The following is a 23,864-nucleotide window of genomic DNA, read 5'->3' on the forward strand; positions in this document are numbered from 1 at the left end:
ATGGTGTGTGGGATATTTTCATGTCACTAGCAATGTGTACCCAATAAAGTGGCTGGTGAGTGTGTGTATATATACTATTTACATTTAGGCAAAGCATTCATTATTCTGGGTGTTTGGTTTAGGAGTTCAGCTAAGAGGAATGATCCAGAGTCCTACACTAGACCGTATTATTGGGGGTTTAAATAAAATTGAACAGTTTTAGTATATAATGACTTTGTTTTAATTCTAGCCACTGATTCCAAGAAGTCCCACCAGTGGAGCTGCCACCCCATCAAGTACAATCAGCACACCTACTAAAAGGGACAGTACTGCCCTTCAAGATCTCTTTATCCCCCCACCGCCGTCAGAGCCATATACACCAAGGTATGTAATGGAAACTCACTACATATGTATATGCCAATATCTTGTATGCCACTGAATTTAATTGTTAAAATGTGTGAATGCATGGTAAAACTTGTGGAATTGTTGTGCAATTACATTTATAGACTCCCCAGTGCGTGTCTCTGGGGGCTAGGATCACTTTTCTATTAACTATCTGTGGTTTGCTCTGTGCCAAAATATACTTTTTTTTAAACATTAATAAATAATTTACAAAACCATAAAACTGACTACAATGGCAGAAAAATATCCAAGTTGTTAAATTTTATTTTTTTAAAGTACATGGCAGAAATAAAATGTGTATTTTGAATAAAATATTTCTATATGATATTTACAGGAAAATCTGACTGAAAATATTCTATAGAATAAACCAAACCCACCTACAAAAATTATAGTCCCTTTGACTGTACAGTATATCCTTTCACACTGGAAGTAGACAATAAATATAAACAGTTTACAGTCACCTTGAATATAAGCAGTGTCTTTCACCATGGATATAAACCAAATACCACAATGTTCATTATAATGTTGCTTTTTCAATATAAATCCATGCACCCTAATAAATCTTCATATAGTCCACCAGTACATAGTGCTCCATCAATTCTTTGTGCTCATCACACCAATACGTCCTCTTCTATTCATAGTACCTCAAAGCAAATAAACTTAACATAGTAGATTATCCTTAGATGCAAATGATATTGGTGCGTGTGTTTCACAGTCTGTATCACCGTGATCACCTATATATCCAGTGATAAGATTCCTCCCCTTGCCCAAATTCATGAACAATTGCTTTATGTTCCACACTCCTCTAAACACTGTGAATGTGTGCCATGCCACACTGCAAATAGTGGTCATACAGTGCAATCAATCAAGTGAACCATCTCTAAATCTATGCACCTTACCAAATCAATAGGTGGTGCAGGTTAAGTAAACCAACAAATAAAGTGCTCCAAGATTCTGCTCCCACTACAAGGTCAGCTGTCCCTCCTATATTGTGAACCAGTGCCATGCCAAACTTGATTAAGTGGTCAAGTTCCTCCGTGGTCTGAATAATAAAGCACATGTCAACCCAAATACCTTACCATATAAAGTCGTGATGACGGAACGCGTTAGAGGTGACGTCAGATGTTACCGGAAGTATCGTGGGATTACTGTGCTTGATTGGCCAGTAAACTCGCCTGACCTGAACCCCATAGACTATCTATGGGGCATTGCCAAGAGAAAGATGAGAGACATGAGACCGAACAATGCAGAAGAGCTGAAGGCCACTATTGAAGCAGCCTGGTCTTCCATAACACCTCAACAGTGCCACAGGCTGATAGCTTCCATGCCTCGCGCATTGAGGCAGTAATTGCTGCAAAAGGGGCCCAAACCAAGTACTGAGTACATATGCATGCTTATACTTTTCAGAGGTCCGATATTGTTCTATGTACAATCCTTGTTTTATTGATTGCATGTAATATTCTAATTTTCTGAGATTGTGGATTTGGGGTTTTCATGAGCTGTAAGCCATAATCATCACAATTATGACAAATCACGGCTTGAACTATCTTGCTTTGCATGTAATGAGTCTATCTCATATATTAGTTTCACCTTTTAAGTTGCATTACTGAAATAAATTAACTTTTGCACAATATTCTAATTTTTTGAGTTTCACCTGTAGGTGATCACGGTGATGCTGATTGTGATACACACACACCAATATCATTTGTATCTAAGGATAATACACTATGTTTAGTTTATTTGCTTTGAGGTACTATGAATAGAAGAGGTCATATTGGTGTGATGAACACAAAGAATTGATGGAGCACTAAGTACTGGTGGACTATATGAAGATTTATTAGGGTGCATGAATTTATATTGAAATAGCAACATTATATTGAACATTGGGGTATTTGGTTTATATCCACGGTGATCTACACTGTTTATATTCAAAGTGACCGGAAATTGTTTATATTTATTGAAAATATTATAACCCACAGCAGTCAAAAACATTCCCTAATTTCAACCAATATTAAAAATATTCTGGTAACTATGATCGTTAATAAAAATATCCTGAAAACCTAATGTCAGGGCAGGAGCTGAGGAACGGACAGGCAGGCCTAAACAATGTAACGCACTGGCTGACGATAACCACCACCCACAGACCGAAGTCCCTCAGGGCGCGGAGTCTAAGTCCCAGGCTGCCCTTCACCAGGGCCCCTGATGGTGGGGATGGACTTGACGCAGCCAGGAACCAGGTCACGGCCCCCCAGGACACCTCAGTTGCGGAAATGGCCACCGCCAATGGCGTGTAGCTGGTGGAAAAGACAATAGAGTACTCAGGCAGGCCGGGTCGACAACAACGGGACAAAACAGTACAGGACAACAGACGAGAATCACAGGTCACGAGCCGGGTTCAGCAACAGAGGGTCAGATCAAAGGAGAACACAAAGAATAGTCGAGTCACAAGCCGAGTCAGATTCCAGGAGAGTCACGAGAGTCAGAACAGAGTAATAGCAACACAAAGACACAAGTGCAAAGAGCATGTGCGGACCACAGGCTTATATGTCATCAGCCACACCCCTCTGGGGGATGGACCTCAGAGACCTGAAGGCATAAAGAATTCCCACCATGCTCAACAGAAATCCAAGATGGATGCCAGCACATGGAGTAACATAACCTCTGGGAAAAGGTAGGACCTTGACACCTAATGCCAATAACAATCCTTACAATGTTCTGTTTCATAATGCAAAATAATCTGTATTTAACAATGAAAGGGTAATTTTCATTTTTTTGAAATTGCGATTTGTTTTTTTGTTTTTTTTGTTTTTTTTTTTGTAGTACTTTGCAAACCACTGAGATAGATGATGTTGATTTTATGTTTACCTTTTTAATAATTTTGGATAGATTCTATATTATAATTATTATTACAGTTTTTATAGTAAATATCACTTTTTGAAACGTTTATTGGGCTAGTTAAAATGGTAAGCACATTCTGTTTTAAAACATAGGTTTGGCTGTGCCCCTTTTTTAAATTTTAGTTTTAAGCTTTGAAATTGATGAATTTGTTTTAGCCAGTAATTATATTCTCCAACAATGATGTATTAGAAAAAAGTGATTGGAGAGACTCTCTTGTGTCTTCAGCAATACACATTGATGCTATGCAAAGTCCAGTTAACCATACCAATCAAATGTAAGTTTACTGAAGTGAGATCATGACTTGATATATTCTGATTGGTTGGTATTGATTAGTGTCCTTCACGTGCTTCACATTGCTCCTTGACTTGTTGGACTGTTCTCTCTAGGTCTAGATTGTGCAACGTGTACATATTTCAGGATGTCTAGAAAATCATTATACAATGAAAAAAAATTTAAAGTTACATATCTAATATTCTGTAGATTGTTGTATGTTAAATTTAGGCCTTTATTAAACAATGTGCAATAATATTTTAGGTAATGTATCAGTAATATGTTAAGTTGAAGTTTTTCCATATATCTTTAGTCACATCATTTACCTATAATGAAGGTTATGCCATCAGGTAGCTTAAATCATGGAGAAATGTTTTGTGCAGGGATGCCTGTCCTCTTCCTGTCTCTGAACTTTCAATGCTGCAATGGTTACCAACTTCAGGCAAAACCACAGTAGAGATGGTCCAAAGGGAAAACGTCCCCACCTTTCTCTTTCTCCATTGAGAAAAGTTATTTTATTGATTTCACTGCTTGCAACACAATATGTGAGTGGGGAAGAAAATCATGTGACTGATCAGACTCTCCCTCATCCACAGATAGTTACATGCTGTGTAATCTGTGAAAGAATTTTTCTCAAGAGGAGGAGGAAGGAAGAAATGTGTCCCTGTTGGACCATCTGTACTGCTGTTTTGCCTGAAGACCTAAAGCTGTTAACCATTGTAGTGCTGGATGTTCAGAAACGGGAAGAGGACCGGCATCCATCCATAGAAGATTTCTGTACAACATAAGAAACCCTTCATCACATGTAAGGGATGTGACTAAAGCTGCAGGATTTTTTTTTTTTGTTTGCTAAATTTCAGCTTTAAGGTTAACTTGGCCCTCACAGGAAACCATCAAGCTGCTCTTTTAACAAGATGTGGTTTTTGGGAGACCTCTTATTATGACCTTGGTAGTAATGGACATAATAGTTGGAAAGAGCTACTAGAGTAGTTACTGAGAAAAACAAGGGGTCATCAGGCGATTCATCCTAACCATTCATTCTAGGCTGGACTTTTACATCTTACATCTCCAGGCTACTGCACACACTGAAACATTGTTACAGTTGTAACCCTCCTATTTCTCAAATCATCATCTCAGCAGAAATCCCTCCCATGATACATAATTCGTATTTTAATGAGTGTCATAATAAGGTTCATAAACTATATATACATCTTACTATTACCAAATGTTATTGCTATCTTTAGTTGCACCCTTGCTTCACTCTTTATCTTAGCAGTACTGTAGCTTGTGCAGATAACTGTACCACCACTTCAAACATACAGTAACATCTTGATAAATTGTTTTGTCTCACTGGAGGGAGAGAGGACCATTTTTAAATGACTGTTGTTATTGTGTCACTGATACATGCATCCTCGTGTGAAGTGCCAATTCTTTTTATCTGGACCTTCAGTATGGAGCGGTGCTGCAGCCACAGACAGACTAAGTGTCTTTCAGCACTTCATATGTAACTCCACAGTGGACATAGACTCCCCAACACACATGATTTGTCTTCTGACAGTTGTAATTCTACCTAATGGTTACTATGCAAAGAAGATGGATATAATTGCATGTGCTATCTATTGTTTAATAGGGATGAAAAGGGAAACTTACCCTGTGAGGATGTGACTCGGCATGCTGTTGGAAAGCCAGTATCAAAAGGATCCGAGTCCCCAAACTCTTTTCTGGATCAAGAGTATAGGAAGCGATTTAATGTTGTGGAGGAAGATGCAGTGTTATATTGCTACGAGTATGACAAGGGAAGAGCTAGCATGCAAAGTCGAAGAGAAAGCACACCTACGTATGGTAAATGCTGTTCTGTATCATTTTATAAAATGATGATCTAATTGTTTGAAGCTCACTAGTGAAAGTTCTTACATTCTTACATGTCTTTTATGAGAGTTTCTGTTCAAGAGATGTGACCGGACGTGAGCAGAAATCTCTCTAAGGTGATGGGAAATCCACCTTTTACAGATCTCACCAAATATCAATATTTAAAGAAGTCCTCCTGCTGATGTTCCATTGAAACCTATTTTTTCAAAGGAATTAAAAGAATATGAGCAATTCTAAGCATATGTCTCCTTTATTGCTGCTATCAGTCAAGGCTAAAAACAATCTAATGACTGTTTTTGAAAAAACACACTTTTAATTTTTCCCAGCATTCAGACAACCTCCAGTTTGGCTTGGATTGTGTGACTAGATCCCCTCTTTACAAGATTGTTCTTAAATGTTCTGCACATATAATAAATTCCCAATCAATCCTCTGCACGCTAATATACACCCTTACATATTTCTAGCAAACGTTTACATGGGACACAGGGATTCTTGATGCCCACATTGCAATACATATTCAAGCTGGCAACATGTATCAGTGATCCTTCTCTGACAAGTCCCTACTCTACTGTGCAAAATGCCAAATATATCCTTGCTTACAGAATACTTTGATGGACATATAGTGCCAATATGGAGCAGGCAGGCACAGTTGGTAGAGAGCTACAGACCCAGGTGCAGTCACTGACCTGTACTATAAAACAGAAATGGAGGTATCTCAATGCACAAATTCCAATATCTTACGTATATACCATGCTAAAAGGATGTGATCACATGTTAATGCACAACAGTCAAATTAACCCCTTGCACACTGCTGTAAACCCCTACATATTTTCTAGCAAATGTATGCATAAAAACAGGGACTCTTGGTCTGCATGGATTGCATTACATATTCAGGTCTTTAGCTTGAAATATGTAAGGGTATATAGCAGTGTTCAGAGGATTAATTTGTAATTCTCACTGCTAATATGTGGTTACATATATGTAAGCTATTTGGATTTAGGCACTAATTTTACCTCCATTTCTGTTGCATAGTGCAGGTTAGTGACCAGATTAGGTCTATAGCTCTCCTCCACAATTCGCCAAGCAAATCAAGAATTCCGGTTTAATGAAACAAAATTGGTTAGAAATATGTAAGGGTGTTTAGCTGTGTGCATAGGGTTAATTCAGAATGTTCAGTGTTAACATGTTGTCACACCACTTTAGCACTTTGTATGTTACATATATGTAAGCTATTTGGATTTAAAACTGTTTACCGAAAAATGCTTTTTTTTTCCTCTACAGCTTTGGTGACATCACTTACCAGTAATGAAGTATGTCCCATGGTGTGCAAACAGCTGCATCCTGTAGAAATCCTCTGTGCAGGATTGCTGGTCCTCTTCCTGTCTCTGCAGGGTTTAACAGCTCCAGGTCTTTAAGCTGAACATCAATGGTCCAAGGGTGAACCGCCCTCTCCTCCTCCATTGAGAAAAGTTGTTGAATTGTTTACACTGCATGTAATACAGTCTCGGAATGGTGGAGAGCATCATTCCATTCATCTGCATCTCCCTGCTTCAGAAATTGCTACATGCAGTGAAGACAATGAAAAAACTTTGGGAAGAAGGGTGGGTCATTGTTGGGAACTTCTTCACTGCAGTTCTGTTTGAAGAAACAAAACTATTAACCATTGGAGTACTGGAAATACAGAAACATGAAAAGGTACCAGTATCTCTGCACAGAAGATTTCTACAGGATTAGCGGATCCGCTTGCTCAGCAGGGGATCTCTCCACTGATCCCTGCTAAGCAAGTGGATGACAGGTCTGTGTCTGCTCCTCTGCTGCAGAGCAGACACAGAGCAGCTCGCTCTCCTCAATAGGCAATTGGATGAAAATGGACCACCTGTCAGTTTCCATCTGACCGATGGAAGGGGAATTGGATCCCCATCTGTCCCTTTTTTGTAGGTCGGATCGGATTTGATGTCGGTGGGTGTAAATGGACACATGTCCGATTTACACTCACCGCTCCCATAGAGGACAATGGAGATTTCGGGTCTGCCTGAAAAACTGGCAGGTGGACCCAATCGAAACGTCCATTTGAAAGAGACCTCAGGCTAAAGATCACATGTTATAGTAAATCCATTGAGAGTTGCAAAGTTGAAACCTGAATTGGTGCTTTCCCACACTATATTTTTTCTGGTTGTAACTTTAATGTAGCACAAAAACATCTTAAATTCAACCTATGTAAAATAGAAAAACATGTAAATGTGCTCTTCCCTCCTTCCCCATAACATTCAACATAATGTCTCCTTACAGCCCTCTTACAGCATTGGTGCTTTCACAGATGGTATTTATACAGCCTTTCATTATTATAAGGGTCTGTTTTTGCCTTCACAGGCTTGTTCTCATTTTTCTTTCCCAGGAAGGTTAATTAACACCTCACTTCTAGAACAAAGCATCATCTACATGTCCTGGCAAAGACTTCCTTAGACTTAAAACAGTTGCCTAATCACAGTAAATAACTACTTTAAGTGGGATTCTGTTTTATATAGCATGTGCCTTCAATCAGTAGTTATCACAAAATGCCACTTTGTAATGTACAAGTCAAAGGTGCATTTCACCCTGTTATATTCACATATCATTGTGCATAAAATCACTGTAAAATATTTGATTGAGAAAAATCAATTCTTTCCAGGTCACTAATATAGCAAGAATTCTAACAACGTTCTTGCAAATTCCAACTTGCTTCTGTCTTATGAATATTGAAATGACTTTATCGGCTATCAGCTTTCTTCAGTTTGCTGCACAACAATTTTTTTTTCTGTTCCATATTTTAAAATAAGCAAAGCTTCAAATCAATGTTATTGGTGTGAAAAGAAGTACAATATGTTTTATCAGTATCCCTTTACCTTTTACTTTTAGGAAAACTAAGACCGATATCTATGCCTGTAGAATATAACTGGGTTGGTGATTATGAAGATCCCAACAAGTTAAAACGAGACAGTAGAAGAGGTAAGTCTTTCATAGCCTTAGGGCAAGCCTGTGGGCGCACATTACCTGGCAAAGTCGCTCCAGGTCCTTGAATTCCTCAAACTCGAAGGCCCTATAATATACAAATAGCATTCATGGTTGTCATAATCGAACCATGGCCTACCTCTTTCCACCTTCCAGAACTTCCTTATTAGCAATCAAATGAAGTGGGCAGCTTCAAAGTCCAATAGGGGTTGGTAGGAGGAAGTCCTGAGATTAACCATGCCAGTTTTGCATATTAAAGCACTCTGGAGTTTGGAAATCCAAAAATGTTCTCAAATAAATTTGCAAAAATGTGCAAGCAACTTGAGGGACATGCTTCAAGGTCCTGGGGCCACTTTGCCAGATAGGATGAACTCACGGGTTTGTTTTTGTAACTGTGTTTCCACTAATTACATAGTTTTATTTAAACCATTGATATGACATTGTCAACTGACTGTCCAATAACCAATACTAAATAAAACAATTGACTACACCCGAGCACCTACTTCTCTGGCTAGTGGTATAGCGATACCCAATATACTCCAACCATTATCGTAGGTATTTACCACCATGGAATTTAAAGTGACTTTGTTCAGTGTCAAGGGCTAAATAGTCCGACTAAAAGAAATATGCTATAGAAGGAGACACACAACCTGCAATGTGACATTTTGTGCATTCAAGAAACTCCCTTTTCAGCAAATAAGCCACCTAAATTTTCCCACCCGCTTTCCGAATATTTTTTGCTTCAATCCTCCTAAGAAAAAAAGAGGGGTTGCAGTAGCCAAAAGAGGGGTTGCAGCAGCCTTTACAGATACTATTTCTTTCAAGCTTCTCAACCTAGAGTCTGACAATTTAGGTAGATACCTGATTATTGTTTGTGAAATTAATAATGCAATGTATACTTTAACAAATGTATACTCTTCAAACCTAAAACAAATTACTTAAAAAAAACCCAAAACCTGGAAATGAGTACAAGCAGTAAGACAAGGTCATGTAGTACTATGTGGAGATTTCAATGCCATTTCCAACCGGCAATTAGATATCTCAGATCCTTCTCGCAACAAACATTACAGAGCCACCTTAGCTAATTTCCTTGCTTCCAATTTCATGTACGATATTTGGAGATGCCAACATTCAATGGATAGGGATTACTCCTCCTATTCGAATGTGCATCAGACTTACTCTAGAATAGACATGTTTTTGGTAGGCAAATTCCTTTTAAAAAATGGTGACCTGTCTGTTATCCATGACATAACGTGGTCTGACCATGCTCCTATCTCCATAACAGTGAGGGTTTCATGCACAGAAACTAGGGCAAATAGATGGCGAAATTACATCTTTCTCTTCGACCATCATGAACACAAACCTGCAATCACTAAAGCAATTAAAGAATTCTTTGAATTAAATTCCTCTTCCGTAACAGATCCCTAGTGTGGAATTCTCATAAAGCTTTTATTAGAGGGGTCCTTATAAAATGCATCAGTTCAATCAAGAAACAGCGGAACCAGCAGCTCAGTGACTTAGTGTTACTAAACCCACAACTGTAAAATCAGTCTGTATATGCAGTTAAGCATGCTTGTTATGCTCACTGTGAAACCTAAGGGGTTAATCCTCTGCATTGTGTAAAAAGGCTGTTTGATCCTTTCTTCTCTGTTCCTCCCCTTTTTCAAGCAACCACCACTTATCTCCAGACTGGACCATAGGCATGCACATGCTCAGTTTGGTGTATATTGCTAGAGCAGTTTTTTATTTTCTTGAGAGAGTGCATGTGATCAGCACAGGGCCAATCGGCACTGTTCAGACAGAGGCCAGGGGATTTCCATCCTCCTAGAGCAGAAAGAAACCTGCTCCTACAAGCTTTAGCTAGTGCTGGGCTGGACACAGAAGCCAAAAGACTGCTCTAACTGATAAGGTATTTAGCAGTTTATATTTACTAAAATAACTTCACTTCCATGTTCTGTGTACTGTGGGAGACCAGATATAGTGAATTAAGAGTTCTGGGTTTAGTAACCCTTTAATCTCTCAAATTGGAGTTCTAGAAAATATGAAAAAAAGTCACAGGACTATAAATCCAGTGTAAGACTCTCACAGGCAAGACATGATCTCCGATTATTACTTTTCTCACAACACAATAATGACACAAGAAAAATGAGGACGCATTTTTATAGCAACAGCAACAAAGCTTGCAAGCTGCTAGCAAAACAAATAAGGGAAAATATTATCAAACAAAAAATTTCCCCTATTAACCATCCAACTACAGGAAATAGGCTAACAAACCCAAAAGAAATTGTAAATGCTTTTCGAAGCTACTAAAACAATCTCTATAACTTACATACAGATAACAATACTCCACAACCAACTTCTGCAGATATTAAAAAATTCCTGGATTCATTATCATTGCCAAAACTCAACCAGGAAGATCTAGCAGCCCTTATTGAACCATTTACCGAGGAAGAACTAGAAAAAATTATAGTTACACTTCCTTTTAATAAATCCCCAGGCCCCAATGGTTTTTCTTTGGAATACTACCATTCTTTCCAAAATGTTCTTAGCCCATACTTGTTAAAGACTTTTCAGGCTGCTGCTTCCAAAGCTTCATTCTCTTTGGAAAGGTTAATGGTGACAATTATTACTCTACCAAAATCGGGCAAGAAATTAGATTCCCCACATAATTACAGACCCATATCTTTACTCAATGTCAGCATTAAAATATATGCTAAACTGCTAGCTACCAGACTTGCCCAGTTCCTGTCCAAATTGGTGAAACAAGACCAGGTAGGTTTCGTGCCTGGAAGACCAGCTCTTGACGCAAAAAGAAGAATCCTTAACCTTCTTCATCTTGCTGAAAAATTGAAGTGCCCTTCTCTGTTTCTTTCACTAGGTGCAGAGAAGGCCTTTCATTGGAATCCATTGGGGTTATCTCAAACATGTATTGAAGTTTGGCATCTCAGGAGAGATGGGAAATGCCATACTAGCATTATATTTCACCCCCTCTGCATATGTATTCACAGATGGCATGTTTTCTGATCATTTCAAAATCATCAATGGTACAAGACAGGGATGCCCACTCACACCACTTATTTTTGCTTTACTAATGGAGCCATTGGCTGAAAAAATTAAAAATCAACCACAAATAAAAGGCATCTATTCTTCTACAAAATCACATTCCTTCACCCTTTTTGCTAACGATGTCATCCTTTCCCTTTCAGAACCAAATAAATCTCTGCCAACTGTACTTGAAATATTAGGCCAGTTTAACAAAATATCCTATTATAAAATAAATGCCTCAAAAACTAATATCTTAGCTATAGCCATTGATGATGCTTTTCATATCAATCAATTTAGGTAATTGCTTCCCTTACCATTGGTCAGAAAATCCAGTACAATATCTAGGCATACATCTAACTACTCCTAGCTGTAATTTATTTTAAATAAATTTTACTCCTCTTATACAAGAAAAACAGTCTGAGCTAAAAAGACTCAAATGCTTCTATCTTTCCTGGTCGGGCAGATTAGCTGCATATAAGATGATATTATTACTGAAAATTCTTTATTACTTTAGAGCATTGCTCTTTGAGATACTCACCTTATTTTTCAAAACTTTACAATCCCAACTTTCAGAATTCATTTGGGCAGATAAAAATTCAAGATGCTCTCAATTTAGTCTGTTAAAACACAAAAGAGTGGGTGGAATGGGTTTACCAATCTTGCAAGACTATTACAGAGCTTGTATATTAGATCATATCAAATACTGGTTCCATCCTTCCACCATTAAACACTGAGCTTCTATTGAGCAAGACTGAGTGTTCCCAAACAACCTTTCTTCAACACTCCTAGCCACCTCTATCCAAGGTACAGCAATTCAACGTACTCAACCCACAATCTGGGTAACTATAAAAACATGGACTCCTTTAACATCCCTTAAAACACATATTCCGCACCTCCCTTGACTGGATTGGGAACTAAAGGGAATCACTCGAATTGACAACCTCTTAAAAAAATGGTAAATTCATTCCATTCTCTGTACTTTCTCAATCATACTCTCTAGCAAACTCTGATTACTACACATATGTAAGAATATCTTTTCTCAAAAACAACTCCTACTTGCGCACTAAGGTACCGCATAAAGCTTGGGTTTTCTGGAATAACACGCATACTGACATTAAAGGCATATCCTTGTTTTACAATCTACTACAATCAAAACAAACCTTTGTGAAATCACCTCCCCTTAAAAAATTATAATTAGATCGTGTGACCAATTTCACCGATAAACGATGAGAAAATGCCCTAAAATATAACTTATACTACACAACATCAGCTACATATTGCGAAATTGCACAGAAAATACATTTTAGATGGCATCTCACCTCCTACATCACCGCAAAATTTACAACACAAAAATCTAAAGTGCTGGCAGAGCTGTGGCCAAGTGGACACTTTTCTCCATATTTTATGGTTTTGTCCTCATTCCACAAGCTACTGGAAAGCCACATTTAGATTAATATCTTCTGTTACCGGAGTGATAATCAAAGAAAATCTTGAACAAGCAACTTAAATATAAACCTGGAACATCTACCACTGTTGCTTAGACCAATCACATTACATATTCTGATGGCCGCTAGATTAACAGTGATACGTAATTGGAAGTCAGATGTGATCCCAAGCCACTGAGAAGTTATTAAACAACTAAGAAGTAGCTTTGTTATTATGGCTCATAAAGATGGTAACGCCAAAAGATTCTACAAGGTATGGAATCCATGGCTTGCCTTCAGTCAGATTAAATAAGTTCTAGTGTGCTTAAATTTAACTAAAGGAGCAGTCCTTTGTCCTGGATAGTACAGGCTTTACTCTGTACAACAATTAAATCCTCAGTCCCAAGTTAGGCAGTTGTACATCGCTGTTCTAACTATTGTATTAAGTTTCTCTTTGGGTAAATCAGAAGATTATTCTTCTATATAAAACAAGTTTTGGATTACATCATTGTGTTTATATTTCATGGAACATCCGTTGAGATCAGTGTACCATAAAGAGCTATGGTCATGCGTAGGGGCGGACGGACCATTTGGAAACTTGGGCACTGCCCGAGGGCCTGGGTCAGTAGGGGGCCCCATGAGATGTCCCTGGTACTTTTTTCATAGGCTTTTTAGAGTTTGGGTAGGACACAGGGGCCCCATGATCCCCTATTACCCGGGGGCCCCATGAGTTGTCAGTCCGCCCCTGGTCATGCGTTGACTTTCCACAATCCTTTGCTAATGCAATTGCTATGGCAATGCTGTATATTTTTTTAAAAAATCTCCAATACATTTTTTTTTTTTTTTTAAATACAAGCATTGATATGATGTATATTGCCAGGTCATTCATTTTGCAATTTATTATTAAAATTACTAGTTCAGCATGCAAAGACGCAATGGTGAAACAAAATTCAAATCTTCCTGGAACAATACCAAATCAGTGCATTTTTTCAGGCCTTCCAAGGATTATCACCCCTGTTCCTACAGTTGGCTCACTTCCTCTCTTACAGAACTGTGCATAGAGCCTGATTAAGAGGCACTGTATCTATAACACACTTTTAATGTGAATATGTGAGCAGAGGTTAAAACCAGTTAGCATTGCTTATAAGTACAATTAGTCGATCCAGACATCTGGACAGCTGAATTTATATGCAACTCTTGACATTTTCTGCAAAGATTTATCCTGTTTGCTCCACTTTATGAATGTCCCTATTGTTCAATAATGCTTAATTGGAGTGTCGCACCTTTTTGTCTCTTTTATAATTTTGTACTATCACATGTTATTGTGACTGTATTTTTCTTAGATATACTTTAAATGTCCTTTTTGTAATTGTACAGTACAGGACATAGGATCTTTAATCATCATCATCAATTGGTTATATGCCTTCAGAAGAAGGTTAGAGGGACATCCCCTATATAACAGATCCCATTCCCAGCTAGCCTCAACTTTTTGCTAATGTCCTTCGGTCATAAGGTATCCACAATTGGGTTCCTTAAAATGCAAAAAATATCTTTAACTTTCTAGCTGTCCTGTATAGGGACTAGCCTCATCTAGAAAAAAAGATTTTTACTGCTCCAAACACTTCACCCAGCAGTATCCTATTGATGAAAGTGTCCTAAAGTAGTGATCATTTCGTGTGGTAGATCCTGCTATTTCTTGTCTTAACTAGATCCTCAATCATGCCCAAACCCAGGGGAAGGACTTCATGATTGCATAAGGGTCATGGTCTATTATTTCTCCTTCAACACAACCAAGGCAACCAAACTATACAATATAAGTTTCATTCCAAACTGTTGCAAATCAACATTTTGGCAACATAGGGCACCCAGACTTGGTCCGTGGGCTGCATAATGCATCTGTACTTCAAGGCCAGACTCTCCCTAGTGTAGTGGAATTCCAACCCAGTGCTGGAATGAGGTAAGCCCTTTCCTCCAAAGACATTGAAGGCTCTCACTACAAGGGACAGTCAGCCAGACTGGGGAACAGTACCGAATGTCCATTTTGTGCATGGAACATAGTAATCAAAAGAAGCCTACCTCCTCGTCAAAATTCTGGAACTCATAGCAATTCAGTTGTCTCTTTTAACATTGGATTCTCTTGGAGGAACATAAACAGGGTGGGCAGAGGCGCAACAGGTGAAACTACAAGTGAAGGGACATGAAGGAATGAACACTAAGATGGATAGCAAAGGCCCAGGGTGCAGTTTATAAGTCCATATGTGTGGACAGGGGTACCCTCATCCACTGTGGCAGCCATTCCTTGTATGCAGGCTTTGTGTAGAAAGGCAAATAAGAAAACAAGGGAGCACCACTGTGTAGTATTAGTATGTGGTTTATTCAGCAAAGGTAAATAACACTCACAAGAGAGTAGAAAAGTGATTACTTGTCATCAGTTCTACAGGCCTGTAGAAGGAGCTGGTGAGCTCAAAGCGTATAGCCTGCTTGCACAACACTGGTCTTCTTCCAGTGACATCATTTCAACCTGCAGATGTGTTACATGCTGGTTCCTTCACTTCCAGTTGGTGTTCCCATGCCGGAACTGTGGTGATGGCGTTCCCCACTATCCGTGGAAGCGTGACTCCATCCCTGGACTTTGGGCTGCACTGTACCTGTGCATTACTGATGACAAGTGATTGCTTTTCTACTCTCTTGTGAGTGTTACTTACTTTTGCTGAATAAACCACATACTAATACTACACTCAGTGGCATCTTCCTTGTTCTCCTATTTGTCTCTTGCAAGAACACCTGACAAGAATCCAGTCGGAAAATGTCACAGCTGTGGCCTACATCAGTCAGGCATCAGAAGTTGCATCAATCTAAGGGAAGTAGATTTTATCTTCCTTTCTAGCCCTTTTCGCTGTTCACATCCCAGACAGTGAAAATTTGAAGGAGGATTTTCTCAGCCATCAGCATTTGGATTTGAGGAATCTGATCTCCATCTCCACAGCTCCTGCAGCTATTCACAGCCACTCACATGTGATTGCTCAAGCAGCGATTTACCTTTAAATGAATGGCATTAGACAAAGACTGTCTATGTCCAGGGCTGGTCTTACACAAGTATTCTCTGTTTGAGTACATGTGAGCAGCTGTGAATAGCTGTAGAAGATGGCAGCTAATTGCCAGTAAACTCCACTGCACCCCCCACATCTAATCGCTATTGGCCCCATACATGTGAATGGTCCAGTTTTATTTATACACACTGGACAACTGCTACAACGAGGAATAAAAGGTAAAGCTGAAAGTACAAGTTGTTAGTATTATTTGGCCACATAGCTATTTCTGTGTCTTTAGCTGGGCTTTGAGGCCAACTATGATTTTCACTGATTATATTTCTGGATCTAATGACCATTTTGACATGCGGTTTTCACTGAATGTAACCTCGGCTAGTGCAATTTTTAATTATGTGCTTGAATTTGAATTATTTGAATTTACTTCAATCTGGTGACATTGATGTGCATACATTCTGTAGTTTGCTTTTTAATACTAGAGTTTTAAAGCTTATCTCATTTCCCATTTCAATTATTACCACACACACACCTTCCTCCACAACACCAGGTTATTAATATATGGCACATAAACACCAGCAATCTAAATTGTGCTGGATAAAACCTAAAAATAAAAAAAAAACATTTCCCCTTTTGACTCCCATTTTTGTACATTCTCAGAAAAAAATATTGCTTTTTCTCTAATTATTTCTATCTTAAAGTTCACCTTAGAGTCGAAACCACTGCTTTTAAAAATATCAACCCAATGGTACATTGACCTATATTTATGCGTACAGTTCAGGCAATAAGGGCTTTAACATTGATATGCAGATACCAACTAAATAAGTCTCATTTGATCTCTGAGACAAGCAAAGCTCTTTGCTGTCAGCATACACAAAGAATGAATCAGACACGCACAGGATCTCTGCTTTGTTCTGACTTGATTGACCTCAATGGAGACCAGGTTGTTCATTGCTGTCCAGCAACATACAGCTAAGAAAAAATTATATTCTGCAATGTGATTCAGTAAGAGATGGTGTGTGGATTCAGTGCAAATTGAAAGAGTCTTGTCCGTTTTCTGTGCAGTGCAGTCCGGCTCAGGTGCAAATTCAAGCTCATTGACTTCTTTGGAAATGCTTCTGACTCACGCATGTCATCAGTTGTGAACAGGATAAAATTCTGACCTGATCCTGATCTAAGCTTGTCCTGAACCTGATCTAAACCTGACCTGAACCGCTCAACAACTATTTTGTCAATTAGCTGTGAAAATAGAGCTTCAATTCACACCGCACATGTGTGAATCCACACTAATGTAGCTCTTCCATGTTATTAACATCATTCATTGTTTGGAACTCTGCCTTGAGCCCTAAGCAAACTTTAGTGTTAGAACTGAAAAAAATAGACCCGGCCTATAGCGCACAGTCTAAAATACTACATATTTGTAACCTAGGACAGCCACAGTCATAGGCTATATGTTCTTTTTGAATGAGCAGTGCTTCAAATTTACTTGGTACTGCAAATTGCCTCCAGGGCTTCATATTTTTATATATGACTTAAATAGGGAGTCTTCTATATCTGAATATAATAATAAGTAAAAAACTCAACTGCTTTTTTTTCACATTTGTGCTTCTAAGGGACAAATCGCTATTGCAATATATCTGTAGTAGCATATAAATGCAATTTATAAATGCAATTTTTTTACACCAAGGTAATATTAGGGGAAATTCTTGCCCTAGTTGCTTTTTTCATTGGTTTTGCCAGAATAATTTGACCATTACTCTTTCTTCTGCTCAGAAAGTTCTCTCCTCCGGTATATGAGCAATGATAAAATCATTCAGGAAGAATTCATGATGCAGAGAAACACCAAAAAAGACACCGGGAAGAAATCTAAGAAGAAAGGTGAGAAAAACACAAGTCCAAGTCATTATGCCCTGCTTCCTGGAGCACAGATGGATTCCCTACGGCAGGAAGCTCTCAGTCCATCTGTAGCAGACACAGCAACATACCATGTGAGTAGTATTTTTTGTTGGTTTCTTAATTTGACAAACTAATTTTACTTGTGAGATGTTATTCCTTGTGGGTATCCTTTTCAGTGATTGAGGTGAAGAGTGTGGAATTTTGAAGGTCTTTGCAATATACAGGTTTAATGAAACCTGTTACAGAAGACATACAGGGAAGCCATCTCTGACCTCTCCTCCTGGAAATGTTAGTTCCTGCTGACACTCTGGCTTCCATAATTTCTTACATAGCAAGTAAACTCAGATTGATGTCAAAACTCCTGATATGCATACTTTTTTGGATCAGTGACTTAAAAAGCAATAAAGCTGAATGGTCAGCAAGACAACCAGGCTACTTAGCATTTTTAAAAGGAGAAATTTGCAATGGCAGTAGAATTTTCTTTTAGGTCTGTCCATTCACAAGCAGATCCTTGGTAAAGGATGAGGGAAGGTATAAGATTTGACCATTGTTGTAAAGATTCAAACACTGTTGAGTTGTAGACATTGCTGTTTTTCATACCAAAAAGTAAACCATTGTTTTGAATTGTTGCATTCAGTGATAAAACCGGTTTAAAACAATCCAGCCTTTTATTTCTTTGGGCTAGGATTAAAGTTTTTAGTACCCCTAAAGTCCAAATTTGGGCAAAAATCAAGTATTAGTAGTGTATTGTGCATAAATTACCTTATTTCTCAGTCTTGCTTAGAAATGCATCTTCCTAACCCACCCTATGGGGGGTGGGTATATGAAATCACAGTTTCATATATTGTATATGCAAATTAAATTTTCTGCCCTGGGGACCTGGCACTATTCAGTGCCTATTATCTTTTTGGAGACCAATACCTTTACCCATGTAGTTCTTCTGCCTCTAAAGTTGACATCTGCACTCCAGCATTAAGCCCACCTGTGCTGTTCCAGCTTTGCTTCCCCTAATGATTAGCTTTCCTGGAGATAAAATATAAATAATGTTTATATAGAAATAATTAGTTTTTTTTCAGTAAATAGGTTTTTATTTAAATATTTTAAAGTACAAGTTGTAATATATATAGAAATATATAGAACCATGTGGAAATAAATGAAGCACTGATGGATTCCAAAACTGTAGCCATCTATAACATGAGTACATGTGAGACTATAACAAAATTCTGTAGACATTTAGAATGGTAATCTGGTGATACACTTGTAGTCATAGTTATTTTGCGAGGTATCTGGTGGATAGCAAAACACTAACCAGGATGTGCAGCTGAATCCATTTAAAAACTTGGATCAAGGTGGAAATAAGAGGAGTAGCAGTGCCTCTGCAGTAGGAGGTTGTGGTGAGGTATAAGAGGGAGACAAAGGGTAAGGTGGGGGAAGAGGGAGTATATAGAAACTATCTAAGTGATGACCTCAAGGTTTGGCTCCTTCAAAGAGGAATAACTTGCTATAGATTAAAGGATTGGGCATATTTTATCCACAGACTCCCTATCACCAGAATTTTTAGGTATGTCTAAAAGTAGAACGGTAAGTTTTTCAAGGAGTAAAGCTCAACTTTTAATAACTTTGAAAATTGCAAAGTGCAACCCTAAATCCCTGAATGTATGTATACTGGACAGGACGATTAACCATTATACCACAGTGCTGGTTGTTCAGATCAATGATTTCTAAATATGTATAATTAGTATGATACATAAAAAAAAATCCTAGGAATCATGGGGCTTGAAAGTCTCAGAAACAACATTGAAATGGAGGCTGTGTGACTGTACAGATCTTCCCAGGATTAAATGGCTGAAAAAACAGTTACATTATGACATCACAGATACAAAATATATTATTTTTCAAGCTTATTTAAATTGCAATTGTACAATTAGTTTGTATTTAGGCAAAATGCACAGTTGGGCTTTAATATTAAAATTTTGGTTTAGAATTGGTTATTTCTAAATAGAATCTGTACCCAATCAATTTGTTGCAATATTCAATTTATTATACAGTATTTCAGGAGATAATCATAATGGCATTGATTTAATAACCTGGTTTTGAATAATTTTTGGTGAGTAGATTTTGAGGTGCTGTCTTTTCACTGCTACCTACGACCAGTAATTATGATAGAATACATCTCCACAGCGTTTTTTTCAACCAACACAATTAATGACCTATTCTAAATGTACTGAAGTCTCTCTACAAGGAAAGCCCTAACAGAATCCAAATAGTGGTTAATGAAAGATCAGAAGACCCATTGTACAAGCCGCCATGTGTACACAGATAAATTACTTGGGAATGTCAGCGGCCTACAATCTGACCCCAGTAAAACGATTCTTCTATGGAACATGACAGGAAATACTGCTTGAAAAGAGAGGTTTACTCATTAAGGAAAATTACCTGGGTTAGATACAAAGCAGAGTATCCAGCAACCAGATTGAAGTGTACAAACTGAAATCTGAAAGTATATTTAGAGAAATTAGGTGCTGTGGCTTATTTATATATTTATCAATATGTGCACTGCAAGGCTGATGTACGCAGGTAGAGTTTCATTACATTTTACCTTGCATTTGTTTATAGTCATTAGTAGAATTTGGTTTACAACACTATTACAAAAGCACTCACTGTATTGTGATAGGACTGATACTACCATGTGTAAACACATATTAAACTTTGCAATCGAAGGTATCCTTTTCGTTTTGAGAGCTATAAGTCCCAGTTCACACTAGTAAGACTTCTGATGCGACTTGAGTCACACAGACTCAAATGACAAGAGAAGTCTCACTGTTTTCAAAGGTGTCCATTCTAATCAATATGACTCAACATGGTTCAACCTTGGAAAATTTTCCTGCTCTACTTTGGTGCGATTTACAACGCAACTTGCCCCCGTAGAGTATGCAAAGTTGCACTGTAAATGCCATCAAAGTTGCATCGTAGTAGTGTGAACTGAGCCTTAAGCTACATTTAATTTTTATTAATTTGAGTTGTAGTTTGAAGTAGCAAACTATATAGAAGTTATGCAGTTGTTTATAAGCGCAGTTATCGGATTTCCTCCCAACTGTGCCAGACTTTCTATCAGCCCACTAGAGCAGTAGATTGTCCACCAGGTAAGTTTTACGGCAGCATTTAAAACCAAACCAAAGTAGAATAGTGATTTGTAATAGGTGTGTGTCGTGCAGTAGTTCTGCTAAGGTGAAATCCAGTCGTTAACTGTTAGGCTTTCATAAGCTGGTATGTATACCAGTAAAACAGGTTTGTGTGACCCCCTCAATTGTAAATGTCACCAATGCTCTTGCCTGGTTGTGATCAGTTTGTTTCTGTCAATATCATTTTTCATGTCTTTTGAGTGGTTGCTGGTACAAGAGCTCTCATCAGTTCTGTTGAGTTGGCACAGGAAGAGCTCATACCCAACTGCTTGCACTCCAGATACACGATATAGATAGGAGAAGCTGCTACCTGAATGCAATTTTACGTGGCATTTGTAACACTGCTTTAGGGAAATAAGTGATTTTTTTTTATCTGTAGACCCATAAATTGTTTCTTTATGTATGTGAACAGTTTCACTGAGACTGGAACAGGACTTTTAGGTAAAGAATAAATACTTAAGGATGTCGAGTAACTTTGGATCAATAGCAGCAGGCTGGCCAGGCAAAATAATTTATGAAACACAAAGAAAAGAATAAAAAAAATCCTCAAAGTTTAAAAGCTACATAAATAGAATACAATCTATGCGGTGTTTCCTAGAAATACAGGAACAGAAGCCATTATCATGGATTTTAGTACACCTGGGGCTGAAATAAAAACTGCCTATTTAACAGAAAAAGAGCTGAGTTGTCTTTTTATTCTAGAGAAACAAAGGGACTTCATTACTGAAGCCAAGCAAATTGCAGTGGTTTTGAATAAAAGTGTTCTCATTCAAATCTGACTCCTTAAAGTGGACCTGTACCTAAATGTTCACATAGTTATGATCACATACTTGCCAAAATAGTTAGTGTCTCAAATCCCAAAACAAAAATATATATTGCAGCTTACCATTCCTTGGATGTCATGGTTACATTAGCTTTCTGCGTTATTTTTCCCCTTTTTTCAACACGATGGTTTGGCCAGTAACACACTTCTTGTTTTGGGGTGGCACCTCTATACACAGGGGAGTAAGGATGACACCCTTGGACAACAGCACCTCTGGATATGGTAGTGTTCGATGGACTAGTAGATTTAGATGAACTTTGCATAAGTGAATAAAAATGAAAGCCTAACTCCAGATAACGCTGTAATTGACAGACAGCATCATATATGTCATTTTCTTGTTAACCTTTAGTTCCACTTTAAATAAAAGGCTTAAATACTAACATTGCTTGGAAAAAATGTTGATCCATGCTGCCTCAAGTGTAAAAACCTAGGCAATTGGCCTTTGAATCCTTATCCTTCTGCAGAGATAGGTGTTAAGTCTTGAGGCTTGTGGTCTACTCAAAAAGAGCCTGGAGCCATTTCAGATTCATTTGATTAGCAGACATGTTAAAATAGCACATTTTCAGTATACAGATTTCCTGACACTACAGGATTTGCTAAGGAAGGAACCCCACCAAGTCTGAGGTTACAGTTACTATTACCAGTTGCTGAGAGATCAAGGTCTTCTGGTGGGAATCTCTGGCTTTACATCTTTTTTTTTTTTTATATCAATGACATCAATGATTATTAAAGCAAACATGTTAACCACTTCCCGTCCGGCCCATGTATATAAACTAATTTGGGTTATTTTTTTTTTTACTAAAAAGATAACGGAATAAATTGTGGGCAAAATGTATGAAGAAAGAATGATTTATTCTAAAATTTCTATACATTTTATAAGAAAAACACTTTTTTCAAAATTTTTGGACTTTTTCATTTATATAGCAAAAAAAATAAAAATCCCAGTGGTGAAGAAATACCACCAAAATAAAGTTTTATCTGTCGCAAAACAATTCTACAAAATTCATATGGGTACAGTGTTGCATGACCTCTCAATTGTCATTCAAAGTGTGACAGCGCTGAAAATTGTCCTGGACAGGAAGGGGGTAAAAGTGTCCAGACTTTAAGTGATTAAGATCCTTAGATCTCAAGAGTAACGATGACAAAGTGCATTAACAGAAATCTGAGAATTGACAGGTTTACTAGGTAAAACCTATGAAGTGTACTGGACTACAGGATCTTCAGTTCAATGCTTTAAAGTCTTACTAAGTCCACAACAGTGAAATCAGTCTGTATATGCAGTAAAGCATGCTGGTTATACTCACTGTGCCACACTGGAGCCCCGCTTGCCGACGTCATGCTGCCGAACATCGGAGCGGCAGCCATCTTGGTACTCCATTTTTTTATCATTACTTTCATATCTTCCATGTGGATTGTCTTTTATTTATTTCTTAATAAGATTCTACACTATATACGATTTCTGGCTCCTGTGGTGAGATATTGTTCGTAGTAGAGGGTCCATCTGTAGTTTGCCCTTGGCGGAGCATTCCATACAGAGGCTTCTTTGCGGTTTCCTATATCCAGATGGGATATGCTTAAATGCTGTTTACCAGTAGTTGTCTGGTGAGTGTACATCAGACAGAGGTGCTGGATTTCCTTACTGGATCACTTCATAGTGTTTCAATGTGATTGCTGTGCCTATAGTGCCACAGACATATTTTATTTGATTCATTTCCACTTTACATGTTGCACTTGACTGTTCTACGTTCATTGAATGGTTTTTTGATGCTTATATGTTTTCACTTTATATGTTGCACTTGATTGTTCCATTTATTATTTACCTTACCGCTGTACCTCAGATCAGCGTTGCACTTGATTACCTCACATTAATATTTAATTTTAGCGCTTCACTTTTATACCATTACTTTTGTTATACTTGCACTATTAAAGCGCAATATTTTTGTTGGTTCTGTGATAAAAACCCAATAAGCTGTTGACTTTCTGTAGACTGTGCAGTATTATTTTAAAAATAACGCTGTCCCACTATTATATAAAGATAAGGAGA

The 23,864-nt window shown here is 38.0% G+C and overlaps 1 protein-coding gene across 3 annotated transcripts in view; it reads left to right on the forward strand.

Annotated features, from left to right (window-relative positions):
- The window catches only part of CNKSR2 (connector enhancer of kinase suppressor of Ras 2), a 426,708-nt gene that overhangs the window by 199,051 nt on the left and 203,793 nt on the right, over positions 1-23,864 (forward strand). For all 3 annotated transcript variants that reach the window (XM_089656051.1, XM_089656052.1, XM_089656053.1), the window contains 4 exons: positions 230-363; positions 5,180-5,391; positions 8,314-8,403; positions 17,693-17,907. In XM_089656051.1, the coding sequence (XP_089512177.1) occupies positions 230-363; positions 5,180-5,391; positions 8,314-8,403; positions 17,693-17,907 (651 nt within the window). The remainder of the gene's footprint in view (positions 1-229; positions 364-5,179; positions 5,392-8,313; positions 8,404-17,692; positions 17,908-23,864) is intronic.

Source organism: Staurois parvus, unplaced genomic scaffold (assembly GCF_062004578.1).
Source record: "Staurois parvus isolate SC_StPar_1 unplaced genomic scaffold, SC_StPar_1.0 ptg000884l, whole genome shotgun sequence".
NCBI lineage: Eukaryota > Metazoa > Chordata > Amphibia > Anura > Ranidae > Staurois > Staurois parvus.